Source organism: Aquarana catesbeiana, linkage group LG13 (genome assembly GCF_042186555.1).
Source record: "Aquarana catesbeiana isolate 2022-GZ linkage group LG13, ASM4218655v1, whole genome shotgun sequence".
Taxonomy (NCBI): Eukaryota; Metazoa; Chordata; class Amphibia; order Anura; family Ranidae; genus Aquarana; species Aquarana catesbeiana.
This window is the reverse complement of record NC_133336.1, coordinates 21,066,699-21,085,728: the sequence shown is the minus strand read 5'-3', so window position 1 is coordinate 21,085,728 and position 19,030 is coordinate 21,066,699. Positions and strand designations below refer to the sequence as shown.

The 19,030-nt window shown below is 44.8% G+C and overlaps 1 protein-coding gene across 1 annotated transcript in view; it reads left to right on the top strand.

Moving 5' to 3' along the window:
• TDP1 (tyrosyl-DNA phosphodiesterase 1) overlaps positions 1 to 19,030 on the top strand; it is a 143,550-nt gene that overhangs the window by 114,270 nt on the left and 10,250 nt on the right. The window contains exon 15 of the mRNA XM_073610531.1: positions 6,096 to 6,210. Coding sequence (XP_073466632.1) covers positions 6,096 to 6,210 — 115 coding nt within the window. The remainder of the gene's footprint in view (positions 1 to 6,095; positions 6,211 to 19,030) is intronic.

Genomic DNA, 19,030 nt, shown 5'->3' with positions numbered 1-19,030 from the left:
AGCCTGAAGATGTCCATTTTGACGAAACTACTATACCTAATGCAGGCCCTACCTATACACATTCCCTCTAACTTTTTTAAACATGTACAATCAGCCTTTACAGCATTTGTTTGGGCTAAGAAAAGACCCAGACTCTCCAACAAATTACTTGTACTCTCCAAAATGTCTGGGGGTCTAGCACTACCAAACATCCGTGCATATTACCACGCGGTGCACTTAGGAAGGCTCATAGACTGGTGTCGTCACCAGGAGACCAAGCTGTGGTCCCAACTGGAGCAATCCCACACCATATTTCCACTGGGGGGCACTCCATGGTGTTACCAGGGCATACCAACAGAACTTAAACACCACCCACTGATAGGTAATACGAATATGTTCCCAACTCATTTCTCAGACGGCCCTCTCATCCCAGAACTAACCTCTATATCCCATAATAGGCAATCCTTTGTTCACACCGGGATTAGAAGATGGAATCTTCCGTAAAATAGGTGAGGCGGGACTACATCTAGCATCCCACTTTAGCACCGGGGGACGTTGGAGAACACACAGAGAACTCACTGACCCCAATGGCTTAGTCCGACTAGACTTCATGCGGACAATCCAGTTGAGACACTTCCTCAGGTCCATCCCGCCCCCCCGCGGATAGCATCCAAATGCTTACAACTCTAGAGGTACTCTGTACGGAAACGGGAGCTTTACCACACACGTTATCGCTGGCCTACAACCTCCTGAATGCACCCCCCACAGACTTTGTACCCCTGGGATTGCTGAAATGGGAAACAGAATTAGACTGCAGGTTCAACACCATAAAGAGGCAGCACATACTTAGATTCACGCAAACAAATCTTCCATTTGCGCCAAGATCCAAGAAACAAATTACAAAGTACTTTCCCGATGGTACAGAACCCCAGCATTACTGCATAAACTTTTCCCTACGACGTCGGATATGTGCTGGTGATGTCAGAGGGAAAGGGGAACTCTCTTGCACATTTTCTGGACGTGTCCCAAATTAGCACATTTCTGGAAAGTGGTGAGAGAAACAGTGCAACTTTTCACTGACAGGACAATAACCGATGACCCTGCACTCTTTTTGTTGCACGCTACAGACACTCCCGACAGAGTTTATAAGAAGTCAGTGGTACGCCACCTATTAGATGCAGCCAAGGCCTGCAGTCCGCTTTGCTGGAAATCTGCCCTCCCGCCGACTATTGATATGTGGCTGGGGAAAGTGGAAGAAATAAGAAAAATGGAAGACCTCATCCTGACGGCACAACATAGAGAAGAAACATTCTCTAAAACTTGGCAACTATGGACTATGTTTATATACTCGTCTGCAGGCCAAGCACTGAGAAGAACTGATGCTGTCCCATGACCACAAAATCAACAGCACACTACTGATACCTCCCCAGTGGCAATACAAGCCCCGGTAAACTTAGAACATCCGATGCTCCTTGTTCGTGGGTTACAACCCCCTTCCCCTTAGATCCGCATCTCTCCCTTACCCCCCTCCCCCTCCCTTTCTACTACTTTCTTATTCTTTCCTTCATATCTCTTCTAAATTTTTCTATAAGGAAATAGAGGACCGACTTCGTGGACAGTATTACTCCATAAAACCACCTGATTAACAAAGAATGTACATCCTTTAGAGTAACGGTTACTACCATGTTATGTACTGTTTTGATAAAGGGATTAATGGAGATATGTAACTGTTACGCATATTGTATTTCTTCTTGACACTTTGTACTATTCTGTGATGCATGTGGTACTCTGTAATTTGTTGGTCCATGTGGGCCGGGTTCTTTACATAAATAAACAATTAAAAAAAAAAAAAAGAATGGGGAGCCTGGTATTTATGAAAGAACGGCCATTCACGATCAAGTAATATCATTTAACTCAAACAAACAGCAGCAATTTAAAAACAGCATTTATCAAAGCAATAAACAATGATTAACTATATAATCCATAAATAAAAACAAATATATGTTAAAATATACGTATACACGGGTTCATCATAGTATAAGCCATCCTCTCACTGTCTAATGGGTGTTACTGATCACAGTGAGGGTATTCACATTGGTACATGCCCGATGGAGGGATTAGACAGGGTGTGATATTGATTTTTTTACTGTTATTTTTATCTAAATATAAACCACAATTCATATTTTAATCATGCTCAATTATATTTATATTCAAATTCAAGTTTTAATTGATTATTTAATATATAATACAAATTAACATAAATTAATGTTTAATAATTCACACATTTTCCACACATATGCTAGTATTAACATCATATTTACAGTGTCAAGTTGCTTTAATATTATTATATATTTTCTTGCATTTGTGTGTGTGTGTATATATGTGTATCTATCTATCTATCTATCTATCTATCTATCTATCTATCTATCTATCTATCTATCTATCTATCTATCTACTTTCATGAATACCCTCACTGTGATCAGTAACACCCATTAGACAGTGAGAGGATGGCTTATACTATGATGAACCCGTGTATACGTATATTTTAACATATATTCATTTTTATTTATGAGTCATATAGTTAATCCTTGTTTATTGCTGTCAGAAACCATGAAATCAGGCAGAGACAGAAGTACAGTTAAATCACACTTGTTTAATAATAAAAGCAAAAAGAACAAACATAGTCAAAACTTAGCCAAAGTTCAGTAACCGGAACGGATAGTCAGCCAAGCCAGACGTCAGGGATCAAAGTAGTGGAACAGCAAGCAGGATCTGGAGCCAGAAGGGATGTCAGCAAAGCAAGTCTTGAACAGGATCGCAGGAGATAGTTTCTGTGATGTTGACCAAAGCGAAGGCAGAGAACCTCTGGACTGGACGGCTTAAGTAGGCAGGACTGACGAGCAGGATATCATCAACAGCTGAGTAACTGTGGAGAGAGATAGGAACTGGCAATTAGCCGACAGCTGAGCGGGCCAGCTCAGAGAAGGAAGGGCTGAGCCCAGCCCTGAGAATTGCTTTGATAAATGCTGTTTTTAAATTGCTGTTGTTTGAGTTGAATGATATTACTTGATCATGAATGGCTGTTACTTCCGGCCGTTCTTTCATAAATACCAGGCTCCCCATTCTATCTGTAGCTTGAAAAAGGAGTGCGCATGCTCGAATACAGCACGGCGCATGCTCCGAAATGCGTCGCACATCACCCTGGGACCTGTGACTTCAGCATCCGCGCAATGCTGCCCTCCACACTGCGGCTCATCCCGAAAAACCTGGAACCACTCGAGGGCTTCTGTGGCCATCATCTGGTTGCAGCTCCTGTCTCCCCCCACAGTGCGAGACACATCGCTGCTCAGCGCACGAGGATTAGACGCACAGAACCCGCCTAAAGTGTATCTATATAGAAGAGCCTGTTTACTGCCCACCTCTAGTGAGTAACCCATTAGGGGGCCATATTAAATTGCATCTAACTACTACACTCAGTGGCCCTTTTTTCTCTTTTCTTCTTGTCTGTTTACTACAGAGTGAGCTGCGCTCTGGATTTTAAAGCTGACACAAGTGTATGGACTTCTTTGATGAAATTTATATCATGAACATTTTGGTTTAATACTTCTGTGTTTGCCTTTGCACCTATTACCCATTTTTATCGCTATATGTTCTATAGGCGACGCTTCAAAAGCCCCCTATAGGTATCAGTTTAGTGTTACGAAGGAGGTCAGGTGTTAGAATTATTGCTCTCACTCTGGCGTACGCGGCCAAAGCTTATTTGGCTGTACTTCTCCTGTGGATCACAGCAGTGCAGTTCGTTCTGCACTCCTGTGACCTGTTTTCAGCAGACAGCGGAGTTCAGCCTGCTGTCTGCTGAAAATGTTTCACAGGAGTGCAGAACGAACTGCACTGTTGTGATCCACAGGAGAAGTACGGCCAAATAAGCTTTGGCTGTACTTCTCCTTTAACCCCTTCGCCACCAGGTCCATATGTCGTACGGCCCTAACGGCGGGGGGGGGTAAATCGCACACAATCCGGTGGCTGCAGCCACAGAGCCGGTGTTCTGTCAAAAGAGCCAAGTCGTCAAAATCTCCAACCACATCACTTTCGGCAACTCTCTAGCAGCAGTAATTGCAGATTATGTTGTTGGTTACTAGCGGGCGGACTAACAATGACCACTAATTATATCATGTATCGTAGTGTATACGCTGCCGGTGTTCTGTGACAACCGCCAAGTCGTCTAAACCTGCAATTACTGCTGCTGGAGAGTCACTGGAAGTAACGTAATTGGAGATTTTGATTTGGCTCTTTTGACAGAACACCGGTCCAGGCTCGGGCAAGATCACAACAGTGGAGTTGGGATCTGCCCACATGCCTGGACCGGCACCCGGCTCAGCCTATCAGAGAGCCGCTGAGAGCCTGAGCCGGCCGCTCCTGCCCCCTGCACAGCCCAGTGCTACAGTGAGCAATGGGGGGGGGGGGGCAGAGCAGAGAGCAGTGACTGACGGTGTATCCACCTAGGCAGTGGATGCCTAGGTGGATATTGCATCTGTCCCTCGCCCGCCGCTGATCGCTCAGCCCTAAGAACTGAGCGATCAGCGGCGGGCAGGGGACAGATGCAACATCCACCTAGGCAAGTATGGTTCTGGAAAAAAAGAAAAATCCCATACATCTCTTTTAAAACTGGAACTCTAGGCTATATACAAGATACAATTCAAGGTGGTTGTAAAAGCTGCTTTCTTTTTCTTAAAGGTGAACTATAGGCAAAACCTTTTTTTTTTTTTTTTTTTTCATTTTGGATAGAGTAAGGTAGGGTTATAACTCCTGTCAGATTTTTTTTTTTTTTCCCGCCATCTGTGTCCCATTGTGGAGATTTCCCTTCACGTCCTGTCCCATAGCCAAACTGGAAGTGAGAGAAAATCCCTCCAAATTAAGGGAATTCCTTGGGGACCCCCCAGCTCACCAGAACTAGAGTCCCCATTGGAAGATTTCCCCACTATTACTTTTTTAGGGACAACCCAAAATTTGGGATTTTCTTTTTACTTTCAATGATAATGGTGAACAGGACAAATAGAGAGGGTGAATCTCCTTAAGGGGGACACAGACCCCAATAAAACCTTACAGGGGTTCTATTCCCTCTCCACTCTATCCAAAATTTAAAACTAAAGGTTTTGCCTTTAGCCATACTTTAAAGTATATCCACTTGAAGACCTGGCATTTTCTTGCACTTTTTGTTTACAAGTTTAAATCAGTTTTTTTGCTAGAAAATTACTTATAACCCCCAAACATTATCCTTCTTTCTTTTTTTTTTTTTTTTTTTTTTTTTTTTAGCAGAGACCCTAGGGCAGTGATGGTGAACCTTGGCTCCCCAGATGTTTTGGAACTACATTTCCCATGATGCTCCTGCAATTTTTTGGGGGAAAAATACACTTTATTGAACAAAAAAAAGAAAAAACATATATAACCCAATTTAAAAAAAAAATATGAACAATGGTGTTTTGCTGTGTAAATAGATACTTAACATGTTATGCTTTAAAATTGAGCATGTTCGTTGAATGGTGACAAAGTACGGTACCTAAAAATCTCCATAGGCGGCATTTTAAATGCCTTTACAGATTACCTGTTTAGAGTTACAGAGAAGGTCTAGCGCTAGTACTATTGCTCTCGCTCTAACGTTCAGGGAGATATCTCACATTTTATTTTATTTTAATTTACAATGTCTCTTTAATTTTATTTTTTTTATCAATTTTATTCCTATTACAAGGAATGTAAACATCCCTAGTAATAGAAATAAGGATGACAGGTCCTCTTTATCACGAGATCTGGGGTCAAAAAGACCCCAGATCTCTTCTTTACCTTTAAAAGTAAAAGATCAAAAATAAATAAAAACATTTTAAAAAAAGCATTTTAAAAAAAGAACAGTACATGTTTTTGTCACTAAAGGTCCCCCTCAGTACTTCTTTTCGCTCGCAAGGTAACTTCAATCTTCTGAGTTGAATGACAGTCACCGTCTTCAACCCACTTCCTCTGAGTCCAGGCTGTCATGGACCCGCCCCCAGGCTGTGAATGGACAATGACAATCCTATTTCATGTTTAGGGAGGAAGTTTCTTAAACACACTGTCTTTCTCTGCAGGGCTTCGACAATGAAACATTCCAGGTTAAGGTCAATGTCTACGCCAATAACGAAGACTCTAAAGGAACATTCCCAGTGCCTTATGATCTACCTCCAGAACGCTATACGGGGAAAGGTAGGTGATGTCTGTAGTATAGTCATGCCATAGAACAGGCATCACTACATGGCGGATCGCTGTCTGTAGGCGGATCGCTGTCTGTATCCGGACCAAGTGACAGTTACATCTGGACTGCCATGGTTGCACCATTTAGGAGCCGGGTCTCTCTTTCTCCCTGTCCTGGCCGCATGGTAGATCCCTCTCCTGCTTCCCTCCCCACAGCGGCTGCACCATCATCCTCGCAGCAGGACCGAGCACAGAGCAGGTCTGGACAGAGTGCTGGAGCCGCAAGCAGGTGATTGGTGGCTTGGACCCTGGGTGGTCCAAGCCACCAATCACCAGCTTGTTAACAGGAAAAGCTGGTCAGCTCCCCTCACCACCCAGACCTGCCTTGTGTAAGGTAGGACTGAAACCGCTGCGGGGGAGGGCAAAAAGGGGGCTAAGGACACTGCTATTGGGGGTTGGGGGGGGGGGGTGAGAGGAGGTGAGTAAACTGCTATAAAGGTGGGTTGTGGACACTGTTAAAAAGGGGGCTTCCTAACAAGGTGATATAAAGGGGGCGGGGGGGAGGGTTGAGAATATTGCTATAAAGTGTGTGTGTGTGTGTGTGTAGAGGGGTCAGGACACTGCTATGAAGGGGGGAGGTTAACGGGGTGGGGGACGCTGACATGAGGGGGGGGGGTCTAAGAGGGTGGAGGACACTAACATGAAGGATGACATAAAGGGGAGGGGCTGTGATATATGGGGGAACTGTGATATAAAGGGAGGGGCTGTGACATGGGGGGGAACTGTGATGTAAAGGGGGGCTGTGACATGGGAGGGAACTGTGATGTAAAGGGGGAGCTGTGACACGGGGGGAACTGTGATGTAAAGGGGGAGCTGTGACATGGGGGAACTGTGATGTAAAGGGGGACCTGTGGCATAGAGGGAACTGTGATGTAAAGGGGGACCTGTGGCATAGAGGGAACTGTGATATAAAGGGAGAGCTGTGACATGGGGAGAACTGTGATGTAAAGGGGGGCTGTGACATGGGTGGGAACTGTGATGTAAAGGGGGAGCTGTGACATGGGAGGAACTGTGATGTAGAGGGAGCTGTGACATAAAGGGGGAGAAACTGTGATGTGAAGAAGGAACTGAGGACTATGCGACCTGGGACTGTGATGTAAAGATCTTAGTCATCAGGCAAACATACTGTGTATTTTAATTCAATCCCCCATAGAACATCATCCTGCCATAGAATATCATTTTTAAGTTTCATGTTTTTTTAATGACCCTTTAACAGGCCTTTAAGGCCCCTCTCCTAAGGCAACCTAGTCGGGACTCTACCATGTGACCGTACATGTGATTTCCATCTCATTTTAATCATGCAGCTACTTTGGCACAAACAACTCTTCCTCTCAGTTTGGGGTCTTTCAGACCTCTCTGGCTGGTGACTCGCAATAGATTCTATCAAAGCCACGGCGTTATAAAAGCGCATTATGCTGAGCACCAATTTTCAGAGTCTGGAGGAAATTGGCAGCATTCTCATTATTTTCCAGCTTTGTGTTCCTCTGTCACACAATGCATCACATTTTAAGGTTTCCTCCAGATAGATGAAGAATTTGATTACCATCAATTTTTGCTTACTGGAGAAGAAAAGAGAGCTGCATTGTCATATTTGTCAAGTCCTAAGAGTATTTTTTTTTCTATATGTGTGTGAAAAGTTATTTGACAAAGTTATTTTGTGAGCTTTGAACTGACTGGTGTTTTTTTTTCCCAAATTGATAACATTCATTCAAGTATACTATTCTTCCTTTCTTTACTCCTCTCCCCTCCCAACCTCTCCTCTCCCTTCCTCTCTCTTCCTCTCCCCACCTTTTTCCTCGCTGCCTCTAGCACTTTGTCTCCTTTTATTTCCTCTCCCTTCCTTTTCATCAGCTCTCTCTTCCTTTCCACTTCCCTCCCCACCTCTCCCTTCCTTTCTTCTCTCCCCATCCTTCCCTACCTCACCCTTCCTCTCCCCTCCCAACCTCTCTTCTTATTCCCACGCCCTTCCTTTCCTCGTTTCCCTCCCTGGCCCTCTCTTCCTCGCCTCGTCCTTCCCCACCTCTCCCTTTCTCTCTTCCTCTCCTCTTCCTTCAATGCCTCGCCTTTCTTCTCCCCTCCCAACCTCTCATCTCTGCTCCCTTCCTCTTTTCTCCTCTCCTTTTTCCTCCCATCTCTGCTCCCTTCCTCTTTTCTCCTCTCCTTTTTCCTCCCATCCCTTTCACTTCCCTTTTCCTGTCCTCTTCAAAACTTTCCCTTCCTTGCCTCTTCCCTCCTCTCTCTTCCTCGCTTGTCCCTTCATCTTTTCTCTTTTTTTTCTCCTCTTCTATCTCCTCCCTGCTTCTCCTTTCCTCTCCTCTTCTCTATCCTCCCTGCTTATCCTTTACTCTCCTCTTCGCTCTCCTTTTCTCTCTCCTCCCTGCTTCTCCTCTTCTCTCTCCTCCCTGCTTCTCCTTTCCTCTCCCCTTCTCTCTCCTTTTTCTCTCTCCTCCCTGCTTCTCATCTTTTCTCTCTCCTCCCTGCTTCTCCTTTCCTCTCCTTTTCTCTCTATTCCCTGCTTCTCCTTTCCTCTCCTTTTCTCTCTCCTTCCTGCTTCTCCTCTTCTCTCTCCTCCCTGCTTCTCCTTTCCTCTGCTTTTCTCTCTCCTCACTGCTTCTCCTTTTCTCTCTCCTCTTCTCTCTCCTCCCTGCTTTTCCTTTCCTCTCCTTTTCTCTCTCCGCCCTGCTTTTCCTTTCCTCTCCTTTTCTCTCTCCGCCCTGCTTCTCCTTTCCTCTCTTCTCCTCTCCTTTTCCCTCCCCATCTCTCACTTCCTTCTCGTCTCCCTTCCTCCTCTCCCCCTTTCTCTCCCCCCTCTTTCTTTCTGATACGTTTGTCCCCTCTTTCCTCCTCCCTTTTCCCGCTCTTCCTTTCCTCTTCGCGCTTCCTCTACTGTCTGCTTCTCCCTTCCTCTCTTGTCTTCTCCTTTTTCCCTCCCCATTTCTCACTCTCTCTCTTCACCCTTTTCTCTTCTGTCCCTTCCTCGTCTCTCTCTCTTCCTCTCCTCTTCCCAGTCTCCCCTCTTTCTTCCTCTCCTTTCCCGTTCTTCTCTCTTCCTCTCCTCGTCACCCTTCCTCTCCTTTTTTCTCCGCGCCTCTCATGTATCCCTCGGCCACCCGGGACTCTCCCTCCTGATTGGCTGAGACACAGCAGCAGTGCAATTGGCTCCCACAGCTGTCAATCAAAGTCAGTTAGCCAATCAGGGGCGAGAGGGGGGGGGCGGGGCTGAAAAGGCAGCTCTGTGTCTGAATGGACACACTGAGCTGCAGCCTGGGTACCCCCATAGCAAGCTGCTTGCTATGGGCGGGAGGGGCCAGGAGAAGCAAAGAGGCACCCGAGAAGAGGAGGACCCAGGCTGCTTTGTGCCAAATCAACTGCAACACAGCAGGTAAGTATAACATGTTTGTTATTATTTTATTTTTTTTAAAAAAACTTTACAATCACTAAGTCTCACTTCTCTTCCTTCCCCCGTCATTTCCCTTACCAACTCTGTCACAATATTGGAGAACAATGTATTATGTAAAGCAGATCTCCAGCCAAAAAAAAACAAGAATAATAACCCATTAAAAGGATAAATAAACAAAAAACAACTTTTGCTGCAGTATTCACCTTCAATCCAGAAACTTCCCCCACAGTACTATTTTCTCCCACTATTTATTTATTACAGACATTTATATAGCGCCAACAAATTACATACTGCAAAGCACAGCATTTTAGTAATGTTACGTTCATATTACTCCCTGCCCTACTATCTAGGTCTCACATAAATACATAGACCTACTATGGCAAATTTAGACAGGAGCCAAATAACGTAGCAGCTTGTATTAGGGGTGTGAGAGGAAACTGGAGTACCCGGAGGAAACCCGCACAAGAACGGGGAGAACATGCAGGCTTCATGCAGATAGTGTCCTGGCTGAGATTCGAACCAAGGACCCCCATGCTCTCGATCTAATAGCCAGCATCATTCTACCCGCTTCCTCTGAGCCCAGGTGGTCCTGGACCCATTGTGCCATGATTGAGGCCTGCTGGCCAAAACGCGTTGGATTTTTTGACTGTTGTTCACCTGCAATAATATAACAGTGTTTTAGCCGACTTCCATGGCACCAGCCTTTCACTCTTTTTTTCACCGGGGTCCCTAGCCTGTGACTGGACAGTGAAAGGGAGAACCACCACAATGATTAACTCATCTCTTTGTCACTCTGCTCTCTCCTCCCCATCAGCATGCTTCTTGTGAGCACATGAGCTGATTGGCTCCTTGCACCACTTCTTCCTGCCACATTCTAGCCCAGGAATTGAAAGAGGCCTGTATCAAGTTAAATTCAGGTACTTATATTGCTTGCATTTAAAAAAAAATAATTTATCGATGTATTAATGATTACTAAGGTACATTCATTTGTTTCTATTATACTTGCTTAGAGTTCAGCTTTAAGGGCTCTTATCTTTTTAACCGGTTCCCGACCGGCGCACGCTGATGTACGTCGGCAGAATGGCACGGCTGGGCAAATGGGCGTACCCGTACGTCCCTTTAAATTTGCTGCCGTGCCATTGCGTGCGCCGGCCGGGAGCTCCGTGAGTCGGGACGCGGGTCCCGCAGACTCGATCGCTGCGGGGATACCCACAATCACCTCGCGGTGAGAAAGAATGGGGAGATGCTAATGTAAACAAGCATCTCCCCGTTCTGCCTAGTGACAGTGTCACTGATCTCTGCTCCCTGTGATCGGGAGCAGAGATCAGTGACGTGTCACACATAGCCACGCCCCCCCCACAGTTAGAAACACTCCCCAGGACATACTTAACCCTTACACTGCCCCCTAGTGGTTAACCCCTTCACTGCCAGTGTCATTTACACAGTAATCAATGCATTTTTATAGCACTGATTGCTGTATAAATGACAATGGTCCCAAAAATGTGTAAAAAATGTCCAATGTGTCCGCCATAATGTCGCAGTCACAATAAAAATCGCTGATCGCCGCCACTACTAGTAAAAAAAAAAAGATCAATAAAAATGCCATAAAACTATCCCCTATTTTGTAAACGCTATAACTTTTGCACAAACCAATCAATAAATGCTTATTGCGATTTTTTTTTTTTTTTTTTTACCAAAAATATGTAGAAGAATACGTATCGGCCTAAACTGAGGAAAAAAAATGTTTTTTTAAATATTTTTTGGGGATATTTATTATAGCAAAAAGTAAAAAATAATGTGTTTTTTTTCAAAATTGTCGCTATTTTTTTGTTTATAGCGCAAAAAATAAAGCGCTATTTGTGGGGGGAAAAAAGGACGTCAGTTTTGTTTGGGAGCCATGTCGCACGACCGCGCAATTGTCAGTTGCCGAATCTCAAAAAAGGGCTCTGGTCAGGAAGGGGGTAAATTCTTCCGGGGCTGAAGTAGTTAATAGATTTGCCACAATAACTGTTTAGTAGGTTCATTGACTGTAATGCCTGACATACATATTACCAATATAAACTAAAAATCTCAGTATGAAATACAATGAAAAATAAATGAAACAGCTTGCAAAATGCAAAGTTTCCAAAAATGATATTCACATTAACTATAAAACAAAAACCTGATGTAAATATGTACTGTACATACTCCCCTAGTTTATCTTTAAGGACTCGTTTACACTTGCTTCAAAATGTGACATTGGACATGCTTTTTTAACCACTTCAGCCCCGGACGATTTGGCTGCACAATGACCAGGCCATTTTTTGCAATACGGCACTGCGTCGTTTTAATTGACAATTGCGCGGTCGTGCGACGCTGTACCCAAACAAAATTGACGTCCTTTTTTTTGCCACAAATAGAGCTTTCTTTTGGTGGTATTTGATCACCTCTTTTTATTTTTTGTGCTGTAAACAAAAAGAGACCGACAATTTTGAAAAAAACACAATATTTTGTACTTTTTGCTATAATAAATATCCCCAATTTTTTTTTAAAAAAAAAGCTAATTTTTTCCTCAGTTTAGGCCGATCTGTATTCTTCTACATATTTTTGGTAATAAAATTTGCAATAAGCATATATTGATCGGTTTGCGCAAAAGTTATAGCATCTACAAAATAGGGGAAAAATTTATGGCATTATTATTATTTTTCATTTTTTTTTACTAGTAATGACGGTGATCAGTGATTTTTTATCAGGACTGCAACATTATGGCGGACATATCGGACACTTTTGACACATTTTTGGAACCATTGACAATTTATACAGCGATCAGTGCTATAAAAATACACTGATTACTGTATAAATGTCACTGGCGGGGAAGGGGTTAACACTAGGGGGCGATCAAGGGGTTAACTATGTTCCCTAGGGAGTGACTCTAACTGTGGGGGGAGGGGACTGACTGTGTGAGGCGACCGGTCATTGTGCATACTTACGGCAGTATAAACAACAGATCGGTCTCCTCACCCCTGAAAGCACGGAGATCTGTCTGTTTACATTGACAGATCTCCGTTCTGTCTCTGTGTGGAGCGATCGCGGGTGCCTGGCGGTCATTGCGACCCGCCGGGCACGCGCATCAGCTCCGGGCCCCGTGGGGGGCCTGCTCACGCCTCCAGCGGCGCGCACGCTCCCCCTAGTGGTCATAAGGCGAACCGACGTACAGTTACGACGGTTCGCCCAGGGGAGCCAACCTGCTGCAGTGCAACTGCAGCGGCTGGTCAGGAAAGGGTTAAAGCACTCTGAATGCCAATCAATGCACCTGTCACTAAATAAAATGATCACCTTACAGTCCTGTTCACACGTTTGTGTTTGCTTCGCCTCAAAAATTGTACCTCATGTCACTTTCTTGGTGTTTTCAAAGCATCTCCATAGTGTTCATAGAAGTGTATGGCAATGCTCGCTTATAGCACCTGAAGCTTTTGAGAGGCTTTTATTTAAAGTTAGCTTTGCTTTGTTTTGGAGGGATTGCAGGTATGAGATATCCCAGGTTGTACTAGGAAAACCAACAAGCGAACTGGAAAGACATCCTCAGCAGCCACTTCCGGTTTGTGTGTATATATTCTCGGAGTGTCAGGTGCAGACGTCACATCAAGTCGAGCAGCAGGAAGGTGATCGGGGTCTGGACTAGAGCGGAGCAACTTGCAGATGGCACACGTGGTGTACAACGTGGGAACACTAGCGGAAGGTGAACGGGACTGGAGAGTGAGGGCTGAGTTGCAGAGGATTAGCAGAGCTGGGGGACAAGAGTATGAAAAATCAGATGTCACATGTGGGGCGCAGCATGGAAGCAATATAGTGAGAGGCGAGTGGTGACCATAGAGAGAGGGGGATCAGAAAACCAGAGCTCAGCAGAGCTGGGAGTTACTACTGATCGGGGGATCAGAAGAGCTGGGGGTTACTACTGATCGGGGGATCAGAAGAGCTGGGGGTTACTACTGATCGGGGGATCAGAAGAGCTGGGAGTTATTACTGAGTAGAGGATCAGAAGAGCTGGGAGTTACTACTGAGCGGGGGATCAGAAGAGCTGGAAGTTACTACTGAGCGGGGGATCAGAAGAGCTGGGGGTTACTACTGATCAGGGGATCAGAAGAGCTGGGAGTTACTACTGATTGGGGGATCAGAAGAGCTGGGAGTTACTACTGATCGGGGGATCAGAAGAGCTGGGGGTTACTACTGATCAGGGGATCAGAAGAGCTGGGAGTTACTACTGAGTAGAGGATCAGAAGAGCTGGGAGTTACTACTGAGCGGGGGATCAGAAGAGCTGGGGGTTACTACTGATCGGGGGATCAGGAGAGCTGGGAGTTACTACTGATCGGGGGATCAGAAGAGCTGGGGGTTACTACTGATCGGGGGATCAGAAGAGCTGGAAGTTACTACTGATCGGGGGATCAGAAGAGCTGGGAGTTACTACTGATCGGGGAATCAGAAGAGCTGGGAGTTACTACTGATCGGGGGATCAGAAGAGCTGAGGGTTACTACTGAGAGGGGGATCAGCAGAGCTGGGAGTTACTACTGATCAGGGGATCAGAAGAGCTGGGAGTTACTACTGAGTAGAGGATCAGAAGAGCTGGGAGTTACTACTGAGCGGGGGATCAGAAGAGCTGGGGGTTACTACTGATCGGGGGATCAGGAGAGCTGGGAGTTACTACTGATCGGGGGATCAGAAGAGCTGGGGGTTACTACTGATCGGGGGATCAGAAGAGCTGGAAGTTACTACTGATCGGGGGATCAGAAGAGCTGGGAGTTACTACTGATCGGGGAATCAGAAGAGCTGGGAGTTACTACTGATCGGGGGATCAGAAGAGCTGAGGGTTACTACTGAGAGGGGGATCAGCAGAGCTGGGAGTTACTACTGATCAGGGGATCAGAAGAGCTGGGAGTTACTACTGAGTAGAGGATCAGCAGAGCTGGGAGTTACTACTGAGCAGGGGATGAACAGCTGCAAAACAAAACCGAAGAAAATTCCCAGCTCAACTTGCAAGCCAATCTGCTACCAACCAAATTATCCTGTCTAACAGGAATTATCCAACTGAATTAGCCTGTTAGACATCTAATTCAGTTGGAAGCAGACTGGCTGGTGAGTTGAGCTGGGAATTTTCTTTAGTTTTGTTTTGCATGTGTTGCTATTCCATGTGTTCCTTGCTGTGAAGGTCAGTTGTAGGTGGGGGCTGTAGCCAGTTGTTTGTTACTGATCAATAGAGCTGGGGGATACTACAGAGTAGATGATAAGCAAAGCTGGGGGTTACTACTGAGTGGAGCATCGGCAGAGCTAGGGGGTACTACTGTACAGGGGACCTGCTGGACGAGGGTACTAATAAGCTGGGTATCTGCTGAACGGGGATACTAATGAGCTGGGGATCTGCTAGACAGGGGTTCTAATGAGCTGGGGATCTGCTGGACAGGGGTACTAATGAGCTGGAGATCTGCTAGACAGGGGTTCTAATGAGCTGGGGATCTGCTAGACAGGGGATCTAATGAGCTGGGGATCTGCTAAAGGAAGTACTAATGAGCTGGGGCTGTACTGGGCCCCTTTGAAACAAATAGAAAATCAACACACACAGGACATTTGCCAATCTTGATTAAAGCTTCAAAAAAAAGCATCACAGAAGCATCAAAAAAGCATGTTGAAGCGGTAGGCGCTTTAATGTCTGTTAACGTCGAAGCAACAAGCCCTTAGAGTGAATCAGAATGTGAATATGTTATGGATTCTGTATATTGGCCGCCCAGTCTGAATTATTCTGTATCTTCCTCTCTGGCCTGCGGCTATACTGTGTGAGATAAAGAAAGATATATATTGTTCATAGTAAGCTGTACTCTTATGACAGCAGCAGAGAGAGAATGTCATCTTAGCCCGGCTATTCCTAATAATTTAGGTTTCTCTGTAGTATGTAAGTACCTTAATAAAAGCAATTTTCTGTTATCTGAGGGGTCATAGAGCACTCACTGTCCTCACTGGAGTGTCTGGCTCCATAGTGCAAAAGAGGGACAGTTGAGGGTTGGATTCCAGTTAGAGATGTAGGCTCTAATGAATAGAAGTAATGAAAGAAGAGAGCCGTAGATATCTGTCCAGATATCATTTTTTTTTCACCACATCAAAAAGTTTCCTTAAAAGAATGGAAGCCAATGCCTTTTGGGGGTTGCACTAAAAACTACTCCTCATCAGGGCTTAGATATGTTATGCTGGAGGAGTCTGGGTGGAATATTACGGAGCTTGCTGCGGTCACTGGTCTAGAAGTCCTACCAGTTCTTTCACTCTACACAAAGTGTCTTTCCTGATGGCCCTATCAAGGCCCGTCCATCTGATGAGAGCCCTCCATGAGCTTGGAGTCCAGGGCTCCACCATTCCAGTTTCTCGATTAATTTTTTGGTTCTATGTAACCTGTAACCATAGGAGACTGACTGCACAAACGGGGGTCCATCATTTCTCCCTTTTAACATTTTGTGTCTGAGGATATCCCTATGTTCATGCTACGACTGTTTAAATTCACTTACTGTTGATTGACTCATTACATCTGTTGGATGTCTGTTCTAAGCCTTCATTACTCTTTCAGTGAATTATTATGTTACTCTTGATCTTCCTTCTGCTAGTTGGAGGTCATGTCTCTGCGTCCTTGATCTCAACTTCATATGAAAAATACTGCATTTCTGAATGTTGCTCACACCCTAAAAGTATTTAAAGGTTTTGCTTCTCATCTCAAGGTTTTACATATTAGATTCCTGTAATCTTTCCTCATATGTGTTATCACGCAGACCTTTCTCCATTTTTGTTGCTCATCTCTGGACTTGTTCTGTCTTGTCAAGTCAATATACTAAAAATCTATATAGTAGAATCGGGACCGCCTTCCTGCTGCTGGTGATCCGTTTAGTGATAACTAAAGATTTATATTGGGGAATCGGGACCTCATATTTCCTGCTTGTGACCCCTCTAGTGATATGAAGATCAATATAGAGAAATCAGGACCTCCTTCTCCCTGCCGGTGATCCCTCTAGTGATAACTAAAGATGTCTGTAGAGGAATCAGGACCCCCTTCTGCCTGCTGAAGATTTATGTAGATAAATCAGGACCTCCTTCCACTTGCTGGTGATCCCTCTAGTGGTATAAAGATCTCTATAGGTGAATCAGGACCTCGTTCCTCTTGATGGTGATCCCTCTAGTGATATAAAGATCTATATAGAGAATATCAGGACTTCGTTTTTCCTGCTAGTGATCCCTCTGGTGATATAAAGATTTATATAGAGGAATCAGGACCTCCTGCCTGCTGGTGACCCCTGTAGTGATATGAAGATCAATTTAGAGGAATCAGGACCTCCTATTCCCTGCTGGTGATCCCTCTAGTGATAACTAAAGATGTCTATAGAGGAATCAGGGCCACCTTCTGCCTGCTGAAGATCTATATAGAGGAATCAGGACATCCTTTCTCCTGCTGGTGATCCCTCTAGTGATAAAAAGATCTATATAGAGGAATCAGGACATCATTTTTCCTGCTGGTGATCTCTCTAGTGATATAAAGAGATATATAGAGGAATCAGGATCTCCTTCCTCCTTCTGGCTGGTGACCCCTCTAGTGATATAAAGATCTATATAGAGGAATCAGGATCTCCTTCCACTAGCTGGTGATCCCTCTAGTGATAGCTAATGATGTCTATAGAGGAATCAGGGCCCCCTTCTGCCTGCTGAAGATCTATATAGAGGAATCAGGACCTCCTTCTTCCTGCTGGTGATCCCTCTATAGATATAAAGATCTATATAGATTATATCAGAACTTCCTTCATTCTGATGGTGACCCCTCTAGTAAAATAAAGATCTATATCGAGGAATCAGGATCTTCTTCCTCCTGCTGGTGATCCCTCTAGTGTTATAAAGATCTACATAGAGGATGATGCCCCCCACAGTCCTCTTTCCTTTCTCCGCTGCCGGGAAACACCGTTTGCTAATAGCTACCGTATTTGCCTGTAGTCTTTAGCCCCATCTACCTGCCAAATGACATGTTTTCGGTGGACGGGGTGTAGGTAGAGCTTAGGCATCAGTTCAACAAAGTTGAGCCTTTAGTGAGTTCAGGCTCAGAGGGGATTACAGAATAGTATTTTCTCATTAATAAGAAAAGTTAGTCAATTGCACATTTTAATGCCTTCTGCCTGGCAGCACTTTTCCTTTAAAACGTTTAAAGTTGAAGATTACACTGCTTATATTTTGCTTTCCCCAGTTCCCCCCTCCCTTCCTTAATCAACATGCTAATTTTTTTTTTTTTTTTTAAAGAAAACCTTTCCATTTTCATTGCATACCTTACTTAGGTCCAGTGATGTCATCACTGGGTATCTGTGCATTTCTATACAATGCAGGCAGATCATGACTGGTAGGACACCACTTTCTGAAAACATTACAGCACCTTGCCTCTGTAGTCTACCCAAGAACCCCGTAGCCCTGATGTAAGTAGTGGGCTGGCTCTTGGGAGGGGTTATGCATGCATTAAAATGGCTTGAGGGCTGAATATCAGTCTGGAGGAGTGGGCATTGCAAGGCAGACTGATTTGCATGCAGACTGCCTTAGCCCACATGTGATGCTAAGCCCTCCATGATTGAAAGGACTGAAATCTAATGAATAAGAGGAAAAGGCTAAGTAATGATGAATGTCCTCCAGCCGGTAAATGAGGTGGGCTCTATCTGACTTGCTGCAGCTTCTAATGCACATTGTGAGAGACTCACAGTGTGTAGTGAAATCAGAGTAACCAGTTTTAGTACAAGAGGAGAGGAGCCGATACAACTGTGCAAGACGGAAGGTAAGACTGGAGTTCAGCCTTAAAATGTCTGACAGGTTCTCTTAATGTTTGTGCAGCAATGGTACCCCCCATCCAACCCCTGCCTTTCTCTCTTCCTTTTGTGGCATCTATGCAGTTAATGTTCACCTCACCAGTGAAGGACGGGTAATCGGAGACTGTAGGAGGAAAATCACAATGGAAATGGTGTGAAACAATGTGAATCGAGGCCTGTATCTCTTCTTGATTCATCAGAGTCTGACAGGCATTCAGTGAAGACGGGATTCTCCCGCGGGGACATTGAGCGGGCGTGTACATGCAATATCCCAGTCTCCTGTACGGTGCCGTATTTGTCCTTGTCATATGGTTTACATCACGGTCATTTCTTCTAGATTGCATCTTCCTCCTTCCCTGACCTTTTCCAAGAGTCTACTAATCGCACTCTAGGCCGATGTTGAGCATACTGGCCGTCATAATGTGACAGAGAGATGCGAAGCCGTGTCATATTGTAAATGGACTTGTGATTACCATATGGAAATACACATCTTGATTCACACCAAGAGATTGCAGTGCAGCGTCCTGCTG